Raw genomic sequence first — 13016 nt, 5'->3', positions numbered from 1 at the left:
GCACGATGAGTCAACCATTGAAGAAACCATGATTTCATATATATTATTAGTTTATAAAAATTATCGAAAATAGCCCGTTCGAAACTGGGAGGGAAACCAGTACGTTTGAATAGAAAGGTCCGCAGTACTAGTACAGTCAGTATATGCGTGTAGGGAGCTCGACGACGACGACACCAACCAGTATTTTTATTGTATTTTGATATAATATGATTGGCTTAGAGGAGATCAAAAATACACAACCAAACCTAACAGCCAATAAGAACACTACATTGGATACCACATGGTTTGAATTATCGGATATATATAATGAAACTAAAATAAAAAAGTTCAAGGAGGGAGGGCAATTCGGAGGGAGGAAAATCTCGAGTTTTGCCACTTGGTCGACAAAGACTTACTGTAAAATGGTCCTTGTCAAAAGATCACCTATCGAAAAGTATTGTGGATTCGGTACAAATTTCCAGACTCCGTCGAATCGAATCTCGCCGCCGAATCGAAGCAAGAATCCACGCGATTGGCTCATCCAATTTTGGAGTGGATTTGATTGGCTCTTACAGAAAGGACAAGTATATTCAACCAATCAAAATTCCAGCGAGATTCAATACTAGTACGATATTGATTAGACAAACCACGTGAATATTGGAAATTTATAGAGAATTCACAATACTACTGGTACTGTAATAACTGACTGTATCCCCCAGAGAAATTAGCACGTTACTCCGGAGTACATGACAACGTTACGTACAGAACTCAAGGCCAACTATGTGTTAGTTGTAGGTCATTTAGCAGCTTCCAGTGCAAGCATTGCTGCGTACGAGCCTGTGTTTACAGTTAGTTCGAGCAACAGCAGGAAGGGGTATATGGCATCCGAGCCGGCCCTGTAAATCGCGGCTCTTCAGGCTGTGACAACGAATACAACATCGACTGGACACTACTCTTTCTAGCGACTATCTTGGTTCTCTAATCCGCACGTGACTGGGATTTCTCCCGACGGTTGGATGAGGCTGTGGGCGATGATGGCGTTCGTGATGGGAAGATTGCCCAGCGCAACGTGAAACGCTTGGGCAAAGTCCACACTGGCCACCGCGTGTTGTATTCGACTGCAACGAGTGTCCATGATGTAATCCACTTGCAAGGGCACGGCCAGTTCCACGCCGATGACCAGTTGCACCATCGGTTCGTTGGCCAGGACATGCGGATACAATTGCTCGATTGTGTGCCGCATGATGCGGACGAAAAGCGTGCCGCGCATGCGAACGATGCATGTTGGCTCGCAGTGGATGACGTCGATGTTGTGTAAATCTTTGCGAAAGTTGTGGAACGACGACCCCCACCGCATCCACTGCCGAAGCATGCCCGCGGGACCGACGCTGTGGTTCCCAATCATGGCGTCTTCGCACATGACCGCGTAACACATCCTCGCTTGCTTTGCCGCAAGTTCACGGTCGTGGGCGGCATACCCGTGGTGAAACAGCATCCAATACTCCTTGCACAGCAGTGCTGCGCTGTCGTACCGGCGACGCGGCAACAGCAACAGCGTCGCTTGCAGCGTCTCCACTTGGCCCTCGAGTCGTGCGGTCGTCCGCGTCAACACTCTCACATCATCCTCCAACTTGGCCATCGTTTCGTTCGACACACTTACGGCAGCCGACCTTCGCGACACATCTTTTCGCCGCTCGATGACCGCCGCCATGACGTGAAGAGTTTCAATTTTAAGACGTCCACCGTACAATTAATGTACGTCCAGTGTACGGAAAAAGATATCATTGAAATGTCAGTATGCTGATGGTCAGCCAATCAAATCGCTTGATGCTGCTCACAATTCTGTCCAATTTACTTGAAGTATCGTGCCCAGGAAATGATCAACTTTTCGATCCTCAAACGATATGGTAACGTTAAGTTACACTTATTGTTCATCATCACCATACAACACGCTAGAATCAAATCGTGTTCAGGGCCAGTTCGAAGTAGATTGACTAACAGTGTCAAAAAGGCATGCCAAGTACTGATTGTCACCGAACATTCAATTTTTACTCAACGCTTATTGGTCGAATTATTTATTTATTCGGTGTGTAGAGTACCACTAGGAGGTAGTATTTCACGTCCGGGCTAAAAGCAAAAATATTCCGGCGACTCGGAGTGGTTTGATCGAGTCTCCGGAAATTCGGTGCTTCGAACTGGGTCTCAGCCTGACGAAGAAAGCAGCGGTGCACTACTTTTAGTTGCCATTTTGAAGGATTGGCATCTTCGTCAATGCCTAACTTTTAAAAATATAACATTTAATCGTTAAAAACATATAACATAAAGTGCCAATTAATGCCGTATGAACCATTGGCACACCACTTTATAGAGATATGGCGTATATGATGAGCTGTATGCGAAATACATGTCGCATGTCGATGATTGGTATATCCTGTCCGACTTTTTTCCACTAATGCAATACTACCTACCTCTTCCGAAAATGATTGCACGAATGGACATTTCAGGTGTGAAATTAGGGTATTAGGAATACTTTTGAATACAAAATTTCAAATGGAATCCAATTAGAGCCCCCCAAGGTCCTAAATAGGAATGACAGCTGATTTATCCACGAAAAACAGTGGGAATGATGATCATTTTTGACTGTGCTCACGTATAAGTTTTGTAAATTTATATTTGTAAATATATTTTAAACTGTATAATATAATAAATTGTACCGTAAACTTACACTCGTGCAATCACTTTCGGACAGAGGTAGTATAATCCGTTAGTACCGTAGTATCCATGCTATCCGGTAAATATATCCGGACCCAGAGCAACCTTTTTATTGCTTTGGAGCAATTCTCAAGATCGAAAGCGGCGTCGACGTGGGAGTTCACGGTGCCGCTAGCTCATCAAGACGCCGCAGACGTCCCGGGGAGTGCATCTCACCCCAAGGAAGCTTGTGGCCCTGTCCTCCGAAGCGTTCAAGTCGTCGTCGGAAGGCGGCGGAACACTGCACAGTGGGAACACAGTACACTGATCCACCCACGCCTTGGTTTAAATTACTTGGAGGTACGAACAACATCCTTGGCGTGGATATCATCGCCACCGTGCTGCAGCACATGCAACACGTGCTCTCTCCACGACGCACCCTCGCCATGCCCCCAACACGGCATTCCTTTCCGAGATATCACACGGCCAACAAACATGATGCAGGACCTTGGCTACGACAGGTCGTTGTCAGGATGCAAGAGCAGCTTGCCCCACAGGTCCATTTTGGCCCCGGACATGACGTGCATGGCATCTTCTGTCGACTGGAGCAGCTCCATGAGTCCTTGCATAAAGTTGGCCGTGACCAGCACTTCCGTGACCTGGTTTGTGTCGTTGTCGATCGAATACTGCCTTGCTACCGGCACCTAAGCAAACCCTCATGTTAGGAGACATTCCATATATCCACCGAGATCCTACGGTACCGTGAGGGTTCGACCTAGCAACCGCGCGGCCAGTGCGTCGTAGTTGGTCAGCACATGGGGGTAGACCGACTCCAACGTCCGTTGGGATATCCGACACTTGATGTGGCCATAGCAGTGCACGAGCTGCGACGTGTCGAGATGCAGGACATCCATGTGAGATTGGACCAGTTCCAGCGAAGGAAACGCATGGGAGAGCTGCCGCCATCCGTCGAGGACGGCGTCCGCGCCGCCTTGCACCCCTGTGACGATCGCGTCGTCGGCGACGATGCTTCGCACGAGGTTCACCTGTGTCGTTTCGTTGTGCGCCACCAATCCATGGCGAAACACGTCCAAGTAGTGCGCGATGAGTTTGGCGCCGGCGGACGCGAGCAGCGTCGTGGAACGCAGGATGGTCAAGTTGCCTTCCAAGCGCGCAGTCTCGACGTTCAGCGTCGCGACCTGCTCCTCCAGGGACCGCAGACCTTCCTGTGCTTGCTTCCGATACCTCCGCTGGTTGGTGCGGCACTGCTCCAGCCGCCACTCGCTCGTCTTCTTCATGCTCGAACGATTTCTCCGTGACGTTGTCCTAGTCAAGTCACTTGGTGTTTGTATGCGTTTCGAGTGCGTGTCTATGTCGCCGTTGATGTGATTTGCTGATGTGACTATGTGTTGCGATGAGGAATTCGTTAATATACAAGTGTTTCTAATATTTGCAAACCCCCTGATCTGCACAAAATAGGACTGTAAGCGGAAGTTACCACGAATATTATACCTTATAGGTGCAATCCATTCATCACAGAGGTATTGTACCACGGTAGTTAGAGGTGACGTGGTCTGAGCATACAGAGTTCCATATAAACCTCCTTGAAACAGTATTTCGGGTCAAAACACAACAGTGGAACTGTTTCATGAGGGAATTATCCCTTGGAAACATATGCATGCATCGAGGTCGTACACACTCGGACTGGATTCCTTCTCACAACACATCTAGTATTCCCATGCGCTACCCCTGTACATACAGGTAGGGGTTAAGTGCATCTCAGTGGTTAGCTAACCACTAGCGATGCAGTTAACCCCCCGGAGATTTAGCACCAGGGGTAGGACCGAGTCCCAGGTTACAGGGAAAGGTGGTGTACCGGTATCCGGATGTAATAATTCCCTCATATTAGAGGTGTTTAGCAACTTGTCTTCGAGCACATGGACACGCGCACTTCGAAAGTGGTACTCCGAGTACTTCAATATCCGGAAATTGAACGGATAAAGACCAATAATGACATTTGCCACCTTGTCAGTTGCTGTGCTACTACCGCTAGCTTCGCAAACCTCACTCGGATTTAAACTTTGAACTCTACTGAGGCAGCATGACCGCATACCCATATCGAATATGCAATCAAGTATAGCGACTCGTTGAGAATTCGGGTCGCATATTGTCTGGCAGGTGCGTCCAGAATGGCCACTGCACCGTGGGCACAGGTGCTATTTGCCCACGTTGCATTGACCTTTCCGTGACCAACACCGTTCGGGCCAAGCCAGACAACCTCCTTGAGATGTCTCTCATCCATCTCGTCGGTCCACAATACTTGTTTCTTGTGCTTTCATCGTTGATTGAACTCCAACCCACGGGCTTTTTTCGACTTGGTCGTTGTATCTTAAGGCGGTTGGGAAATTGATTTTCCCACCTCATACAGTGAATACGGCTTAACCGAACTTCGAAGTATTACACACATTATTACACATCCGAAGTTTAAAGTCCGAAAATTGATTAACAGCGATGTAATACATCGTTTTACAGTTAGCAAGTCGTAAAATCAACTGAAACAGTGGAACTGTTTTAATGAGGGAATTATTCTCTCAATGCATATATATGCTTCCAGGGGATAATCTCACTGCAGATACTACAGTAGTACATATGCTTTCAAGGGAATCTCACTGCTCACAGTGTGAGTGACTGACTTCACCGTCAGCTTTTTGAGAACGCAAGTGACGATGTCATTTTACCGTTAGTATTATTCCCACGACCGTATTACTCTTATCCAAGCCATAACATGCTAACATTCAACGCAGTGGGAATGCTGTATATGACGAGCGTGAGGACTACACGCTATGCACTCGTTTATGTATTAATATCATGTGTGAGTTTCGATCTTCGACCAATTCAACCTCGAATTAGCATGTAACTAAAATTAGTGTGACACTGGACGATCTTGACATACAAAAGTCAGTACAAAGACCTCCTGAGTATAGATCGAAACCTCTGAAAAAAGATAGCCAACACACGAAAGTAGACATGATCAATGGAGTAATCAAAATCCTTTGGAATGGATCGACTTTACCAGACGAATACAGACAACTATGGTGTACTGTCACGGTGGTCAATTTGCCTGCCCTCGGTTTTATGTCTCAGAACTTCTCCCGCACTAAGCAGACTCTCAAAATATATATTTGCATGATAATATTTCACGAGTATAGGAAGAGACTCTCAAAACAAATATATTCTATATAATATTTCACGAGACTTATCTTTCAGCGATACGGTACGGGTTGTTTTGCATCATGCTACATGGACATCACCGGAGTACGGAACATTTGAACCATCATGGGCCCACCAAACGATGTACTTATGGGGATATGTATTTACATCAGTTGATGTAGTCATGCTCGGCACGCTATAGGGACGATCGTTCTCCCTAGTGTAAGTGCTCTGACTTTCATGGGGTGCCCCGGGTTCGAATCCCGGTGAGTTCAATTATTTTTCTACGAAAATAACAAGGCGAAAAAAAACAAATATAAATTGCAACCAAAACTTAATGCAAACATGATAGCACTTTCTCGAGAGTGTAGGTTTCCTCGGGAAAGACATCCAAGTGTCGGAAATGCACTGGGATTGACCACAACAGGGCCACATGCAGCAAACACAGCGCCAGCGAAGAGGCTGCTCAACCTGCACTGCCGGCTGGTTCGTCGTACGACGGCTTTCATCGAGTTGCCGTGTATGCGCCTATGAACATGGCAGACATTCTCCACGAGAATTCGAGTGATCACGATCAACCTGAAGTCACCAGTAACTCGACTGACGAACAATCCTCATTACGTGCAGCACAATAAGACCAAAACAACTTTGAATTCATTACAAAACTTTACAATTAATGCTTTCACAAAACACACTTCATTCACAACACAACAGCTTGTCGTCCTTGTCTTGCAAGTTTCGAGTGACGACGTGCGACAGGCGCCACGCAGAGTACGACAAGCCATGGCATTGCTGGGAATCGAACCCAGACCTCCTGCAAGCAGGCGCGCTTCCATTACGCCACAATGTCGGACTGTGCCTTCCACAGGGACTTGGTGCAGGTTCTAGCAAATGGAATAGTCTTTGAGTTGTCATCACAAAAGCACACATAACTCATCTTCATGGCTGCTTGCCGGGGGCACCCGACGTGACGGAACTTGTCGAGGGCCTTCTTGGGCCACGGAGCGTACCGGCCTTTGTTGCCGTCCAACACAAAGGACAGGTCCAGTCGAGTGGTGTCCGGCGCGCATGGTGGTGACCGGCGCGCATGGTGGTGGCGAGTCTGCCAGGAGGCGAGCGAGACCCATGGTCCGGTCAATGTCTGCGCCGCGATGGCCGTGCGCGTGTGTCCGGGTTCATGCGCAAGGTCGCCGCGGCGCGGGCATTGACGGCTTGATGTGCTGCTACGGCAAGAGGATGAGCCTGGCATACAGGTAGAGTGAATGGCAATCGCTACCTCATGTGTCCGGTGTCGCATCGTCGGGCTGTGCGCAACTGTCGCCTGCCCAAAAGTCTGTGGTCGGCCGCAAAACGTGAAATATTATAATAAGTTCGAGTGGTTTTACATTTGACTCGATTTACTTTTGACCAATGGAATTGCTTTCCCTCCTTTGGAATAATAGTATTTCTCGATGGACGATCTTGAGAAATATCGGACAGGGATGGACGATACGGAGATATACTTAAGTATGGAACTAGGTACATTTTGGCCCAAAAGGAGTATCAAGTATATCTTGGTCTTTGTATACAGCACTTATCCGTACAAATGTTTTCATTGTATCCGGATTATTCACAGTGTTTAACCTAATTACCAGGTATTAATAAATAATCCAAACTCAATTTCCATAGTGTTCCATATCTTTTGCAGCATATCATATTTTTTTACTTTTTATCTTAGCTTTTGTAAGAAACGGTAATTTAAATACATACTTGTAGTTTGTATACTTATAATAGAAATAGTATAATAAAATAAATCCTAAATATTACGGATGAAAAACCAGTAACTTGGATGCCTTTGTCGACACCTTTTCAGGACGAGTTAACCCATTCAGGCCATGCCAACACTGTGGCGACCTTACTAGAGGTCATGTTGATCTCTGGTAACATGGGAAGCTAATGATAGGCACTTTATATACGCAAATGCTCAAAATACAGAGCCCCAATCGATCACAAACTTGGAGCGACCTCACGAGCACATCTGGATGCCTAGATGAGCTGCGACTGGATAGGGCGAGGTAAGGACATCACACGAGCATACAGTCTTAAGCTTACAAAAAATACAATCACTATCGACTGTACACCGTAAGATTTTCTGGTTTGAAAAATAAGGTCACAAAGCTTTGGGGTCATGACGCACTTACAGTTAACTACTTTGACTTTCCCGGAACATGAGGTGTCAAATCCAAAGCTGGAATGTGTATCTGTCAAATGAGCCAATCCGCTTGTGATTACGAGGAGAAATGTAAAATTTAGTCCAATCAGAAGTCAAGTGCTGCAATCATTATGGAACAGAGTGGTAGTACGTATTAGTATTACTAGTACTGATGTTAATGATAACGTTAACGTTATTAATACTAGTAGTTCCTTTACTCGAGTAATGGTACTGTTATGTTCGTTTCCGCACCTTACCTTTAGGTAAGGTGCCACAGCCACAAAATGTTCACCAGGGCCGTGCTCGCGTGGCGGAGGCCACTCGGCGCCGCGTTGCTCCGTGGCCGTACGATCCACTCCTCCAGCACAGCAACCTTGCAAGACGAGACTGTCTTGGAGCGACTGGTATGTCCCATCTCGAAGCTTCCGTTGGAGTACCTTCCAGCGCACGGCGTGTTGTTCTGTCGCGAGATTCGCGTGGCGTACCCGATCCGCCACGGCATTCCCATCTTGGTGCCGACGGAAGGTCGCATCGTGCCCGACGACGAAGGGTTGTAACCACAACAAGACATAGAACCTTCATCTGTTGTATTAGTGCTTTTTCCGAACGTCTCGAACCGGGTTTCGACGCGCGGGCAGACTACTCTGTGCCTCGTGATGGGGTGTTCTCGGCGGCGACTTCGAATCACGAGCAGCCGGCTCCAAGGACTTGCCTTGTTCATCGTAAGCGTTGGCTCGCTTGACCTTGGACGCGCTGCTGCTGTGTGGACCGCGAGTCAGGTCTGTCGACAGCCACTGGTACGGCATCACCACCTCAGACGAGTCCGCCGCCGACGCCGCCAGAGGTCGGGGCGGCTGGCCCGGGGACACGCTGCCTGCATGCGGAGTCGACACGGGTTTCTTCACATGCAAGCTAAACGCACTGGGCAACTTTTCATTTCCGGACGACGACATGATCGCCGCGTTTGTCGGCAACGTTGGTCGGTTGAAGAACACCTCGTATTGGTCTGAGTTCCGCGTTAGTAGGCACATACTAGCACACATATATATATAGTAGTAGTAGTAGTACGAGGTTACCTTTCGACGGTTTGGGCCACAATGTCGGGGCGGCGGCGGCAATAGAGAGAGGCGAGTGATGGTATTCTTTTTTAGAGTGATGATCCTTCCCTGCGGCATGGGGCACGTGCACCTCTGGCGCGTCCCGCGCCACGGTGCGCAAGAGCAGGTCGTGGTGCTGCCGAAGCCACGCGGCGCTGTCGGTCGTCGGCATGACGGCGCTAGCTTGGTCGAATTCGCCTCTATGTCCATCCTCTTGGATTAGAAGAAAGGAGAAAAAGAAGACCAACACTCTGCAACACATCCCAGATATTCAAAAGACCCACACTCCTCGCGACCCCATATATGTATGTATGTATGTACCGAACGAGGTGGAGCAGGGCGAGGTCGGCAGGTGGTAGATGGAGATGCTTCCAGATGGCCATTTCCGCGGGCGTCCACGTCATGCTCAAGAGGACATGGCGGAGGTTTCCACGCGATTGATGGAACGCGACGAGGCGGGGCATGGTGGCGGCGATGTGTCGGGGGGCGCGGCGCGCCGCCAGCCATGCCAGGGGCCATGCATCGAGGCGCAGATACGTGTCCACGACGAGCAGCACATGCGTCAGATCATCCGCTTCTTCGTCGTTAGAAGTTAACGACAGGATCGAGTGGGCCAAGTCTGGTTGGTTCATTTGCAACAGCACGTCGAGCACGGCAATGAGAATGTCAGGGTCCATGTATTCGGGGGGACTCCGACATAGGATGGCGACTGCGCTGTGGAGGAACGAAGAGCTGCGGTCATAAGAAGCATGGTCGATGGCCCAGAGAGCCAAGACGTGCGCGGCATGGGCGCGCGGGAGGTGCAGCGCGGGGGCCGCGGCGTCCAGCGCGAACGACTGCAACGCGTCCCACGACAACTGCGCTCGAGGTTGATGGGTCTGCAGCGTGAGGAAGAGCATGATCGCGCCAAACGTCAGCGAGTCCACCCGGCCGTGGAAGTGAGCAAACAGATGCGAAACATCTGCCGGCAGGGGCAACAAGTCGACGAGCCCCGCGCTGGCAACGATTGTGCGAAGCATGGTGGAAGGAGTCGACACGTTTAACGTGGACGAGTCGTCCAAGTGGCGATGCAGCCAGAGCGTAAACTCGGCGAGGCGCTCCACGGACGTGAGTTCGTCTTGGAGCGATGACAAGTATGCAATCGAGCCGTCGTCCCCCGAAGGAATCATATTCCATGACTCTGTGGACGCGTGGAACGACGACGGGGTAGCTTCGTGTCCGCGCTGTAGACGCTCCACGAGGGCGTGCACGATATGTCGGAGCCCCCGAAGCTGTCGCAGGGTCGCTTGCAGCTCCTCTGGCGACTTGGCACCCCGCGCACGATCGACGTGGGATCGGACCCAAGACTGCACGGCGACAGGTTCCTGCAGGAGGAAGCTGCTGGTCGGGTTGCTGTCGTCCTGCGGGGCCAGCACATACACAGCAATGACACTGCTCAGTCCATGGGACAATGCAACGTCGAATAGCGCCTCACGCTGATGCAATCGCGACGTGGACGCGGACGTGGCATCGACGCCAGATCGGCGGAAGATGCCAGAGGAGCGAAAGTCCGCGTACACTGCCTCGGGTGAGTGGAAGAGTTGATACCCATGTTCTGCAAAGACCTCTAGAACCTAAAGAATACACAGGTATGCCATGTGAGTTCCACCGCCCTGGCGATGATGCAAGCGCGGCGTACCGGCTGCGCCATCGTGTTGTCGATTTCGCGGAACCAAAGGATTGAATCGGAAGGCAATACCTGTCAAAATGCATATTTACCTGTTAAAATCAGTATGCCAACAATCAATTCATGAAATGATGATGGGCATACCTACATGTACCAATAGAAAAGATTCCAACGGCAGCTCCCACGAGAGCTGTGTGATGGCGACACAATGCACGCAGCCCCATGGACTTTTGACGCGGCAGTTGTCGCCGGCATTCACATGGGAGGACAGCTTGGTTAGCCGCAAGTCACTCACGAGTCGTGTATGACCCTACCGGGTACGATCAAAGCATGGTGACCACGCTCGCTCATGGAGGTGGGGCTGCAATATGTAGGCGAGTTGTTACCCCTAGCCAAGGCACATGGGTTGAGGAAGTGTTGGTGACGTTTACGACAGTCTTTCGCGCTGTACGCAGAAGAGAGATGCTACTGTTTGCTGCTGCATGATGACAAGGTCATTATTCTTCGCTCCCAAACAACATGCAGCACATCCTTCCGCGAGAAAACGATTCAGTGACATACTAACGCCATCGAGTAAAGTCATTTAGATGTTAATGACACGGAAGTGCGAGATGGCGAGATGAACGCAACTTAAATCAAGGCCAAGGCGAACGCAATTGCCGCCATGGCCTTCACAGACACTTTGATGGCACTGGCGGACGAAGCTTCCGTCGTGGCTGGGGTAGTGCTGGAGGTGGTGGGCACCGTCGCTGGCGTGGGACGGACCGTCGTGATCGACGACGTGTTGTTGTCCATCGAAAGCGTGTCGATCTTAGCGCAGACAAAGCGAGGGGTGGCCGTGCCGCAGACGGCATGCAGCACGATGTTCCACGTGATCTTGTGCTCGGCCACGGTCGGATAGTTGCCCTTGTCGATCCACGTCGCGGCTATCTTGCCGTTGACAGCCTTCATCTTGCCGAGCTTGCCGGACAAGTCGCCCTTTTCGCACACGTCGGGGTTGTTGGCATACAACGTCGCGTTGCATCCGTACGTTTTGTTCGCGCATTGACGCGACTTGATATTGTCCGAGTTGGGGCCACATGCAAAGTTGGGGTCGAAATGGTTGGCCGTGTTGGCGATCGCACAATCGTTTGTGAGCCCCGACGAGTGGTTCTGGTTGTTGTTCCACTGGGTATGGATGTGCCACGCAAAGTCGGTCACGGCGACGTTGGTGCAGTTGCCGTCGAACGCGGTTAGCGCGGCCCAGTCGGCATCGGTCAAGTCCAAGTCCGCCTTGATGGACGTGGACACTGCACCGACGTCCGTGATGATGGAGCCAGACACGCCGCCAGTCATCCACGGATCAAACACGTATGTGGCCGTGCCGGTCGTGGGCACGGGAGGGGGTTGGATGCTCATGGGGCGAAGAAAGAAAAAGCAGTGCCAAGGTTGAGCCAAGTTGGAAAATGAACAACTCTTTCGAAATCGATTTCTGCCAGTACCTTGAAATGCAATCGATTGTATACATTCCACGGACTATGCTGCACGGCCATGTCGAGTGATACTACCACCTACGACGATGACAGATACACTGTGTTTTCAAGCTGAATGCTGGCTACGATGGCAGGTGGTAGCTATAGCCTTCATGTAGCCACAGCGTTGTTGCCCATTCACTACGTTAGCACCGTTCTATACAGCTAGCTCCATATGTACTAGCGATCGGATCAACGAGATAACGTTAGTGCAATCCTGTATGAAATGGCTTCGTTGGTGGTCGTGCTGTGCCTACCGCTCATGTGACACATGGACGTCGTGGCCATGCTCTGTGAGTTTCGAATTGCGGCGGCGTTTCACCTTTGCGACATGCCTGTCCAATCACAGGACATCTTACACTAATTAACGGATACCGTTACACAGTCCGTCTGGTGTAGCATGGTTCTAACGTTCCATAGACTGTTAGCACGGAAAGTAGCAATGTACTACTACTGTACGTAGTACTACTCAACCTTGCCTGGTCTTAGTATTATTGTCATGATACTACTGTCGTCCTTACCACAAGTAACGCTGTCGCAAGAAACGTGCACGATTGGCCTAAACTATCAGTGTCATGTGTTTTTATTGGCTAATAAGCATAATTACCAAATTAAATTTCATTTATTGGTCAAAATCACATTCACAAACACGAAGTAAATCGCATACAATA

The 13016-nt window shown here is 49.7% G+C and overlaps 7 protein-coding genes across 8 annotated transcripts; 2 read left to right on the top strand and 5 right to left on the bottom strand.

Annotated features, from left to right (window-relative positions):
• Positions 1–753: 753 nt before the first annotated feature.
• H257_17923 (hypothetical protein) lies at positions 754–1704 on the bottom strand. The gene has a single exon (XM_009846886.1). It carries the CDS (start codon positions 1688–1690, stop codon positions 938–940), a length of 753 nt encoding a protein of 250 aa, XP_009845188.1. The 5' UTR covers positions 1691–1704; the 3' UTR covers positions 754–937.
• Positions 1705–2666: 962 nt separating this feature from the next.
• On the bottom strand, positions 2667–4125 carry H257_17922 (hypothetical protein). Its single transcript, XM_009846885.1, has 2 exons — positions 3432–4125; positions 2667–3374 (listed from the first exon to the last, which is right to left on the bottom strand). The coding sequence occupies exons 1-2, from the start codon at positions 3966–3968 to the stop codon at positions 3183–3185; spliced, it is 729 nt and encodes a 242-aa protein (XP_009845187.1). The 5' UTR covers positions 3969–4125; the 3' UTR covers positions 2667–3182.
• Positions 4126–6006: 1881 nt separating this feature from the next.
• H257_17921 (hypothetical protein) lies at positions 6007–6515 on the top strand (the record flags this gene model as incomplete). The annotated part of the gene is made up of 2 exons (XM_009846884.1): positions 6007–6024; positions 6252–6515. 2 exons carry the CDS (start codon positions 6007–6009, stop codon positions 6513–6515), a joined length of 282 nt encoding a protein of 93 aa, XP_009845186.1.
• Position 6516: 1 nt separating this feature from the next.
• H257_17920 (hypothetical protein) lies at positions 6517–7239 on the bottom strand. The gene is made up of 2 exons (XM_009846883.1): positions 7157–7239; positions 6517–7100 (listed from the first exon to the last, which is right to left on the bottom strand). The coding sequence occupies exons 1-2, from the start codon at positions 7159–7161 to the stop codon at positions 6716–6718; spliced, it is 390 nt and encodes a 129-aa protein (XP_009845185.1). The 5' UTR covers positions 7162–7239; the 3' UTR covers positions 6517–6715.
• Positions 7240–8205: 966 nt separating this feature from the next.
• On the bottom strand, positions 8206–11318 carry H257_17918 (the record flags this gene model as incomplete). Of its 2 annotated transcripts, XM_009846880.1 has the most annotated exons (6): positions 8206–9077; positions 9148–9368; positions 9490–10781; positions 10847–10906; positions 10989–11144; positions 11286–11318. In XM_009846880.1, 6 exons carry the CDS (start codon positions 11316–11318, stop codon positions 8662–8664), a joined length of 2178 nt encoding a protein of 725 aa, XP_009845182.1. In that variant the 3' UTR covers positions 8206–8661. The 2 variants fall into 2 exon arrangements, with proteins under 2 accessions (XP_009845182.1, XP_009845183.1); XM_009846881.1 differs by having other exon boundaries at positions 8206–9368.
• H257_17919 (hypothetical protein) lies at positions 8356–8628 on the top strand (the record flags this gene model as incomplete). Its single annotated transcript, XM_009846882.1, has 1 exon — positions 8356–8628. The coding sequence occupies one exon, from the start codon at positions 8356–8358 to the stop codon at positions 8626–8628; it is 273 nt and encodes a 90-aa protein (XP_009845184.1).
• Positions 11319–11464: 146 nt separating the features above from the next.
• Positions 11465–12365, bottom strand: H257_17917 (hypothetical protein; the record flags this gene model as incomplete). Its single annotated transcript, XM_009846879.1, has 1 exon — positions 11465–12365. Exon 1 carries the CDS (start codon positions 12230–12232, stop codon positions 11465–11467), a length of 768 nt encoding a protein of 255 aa, XP_009845181.1. The 5' UTR covers positions 12233–12365.
• Positions 12366–13016: the final 651 nt, after the last annotated feature.

This window comes from Aphanomyces astaci, assembly GCF_000520075.1.
Source record: "Aphanomyces astaci strain APO3 unplaced genomic scaffold supercont1.127, whole genome shotgun sequence".
Classification (NCBI taxonomy): domain Eukaryota; phylum Oomycota; class Saprolegniomycetes; order Saprolegniales; family Verrucalvaceae; genus Aphanomyces; species Aphanomyces astaci.
Note: the sequence above shows the minus strand (reverse complement) of the source record. Positions and strands in the feature narration are given on the sequence as shown.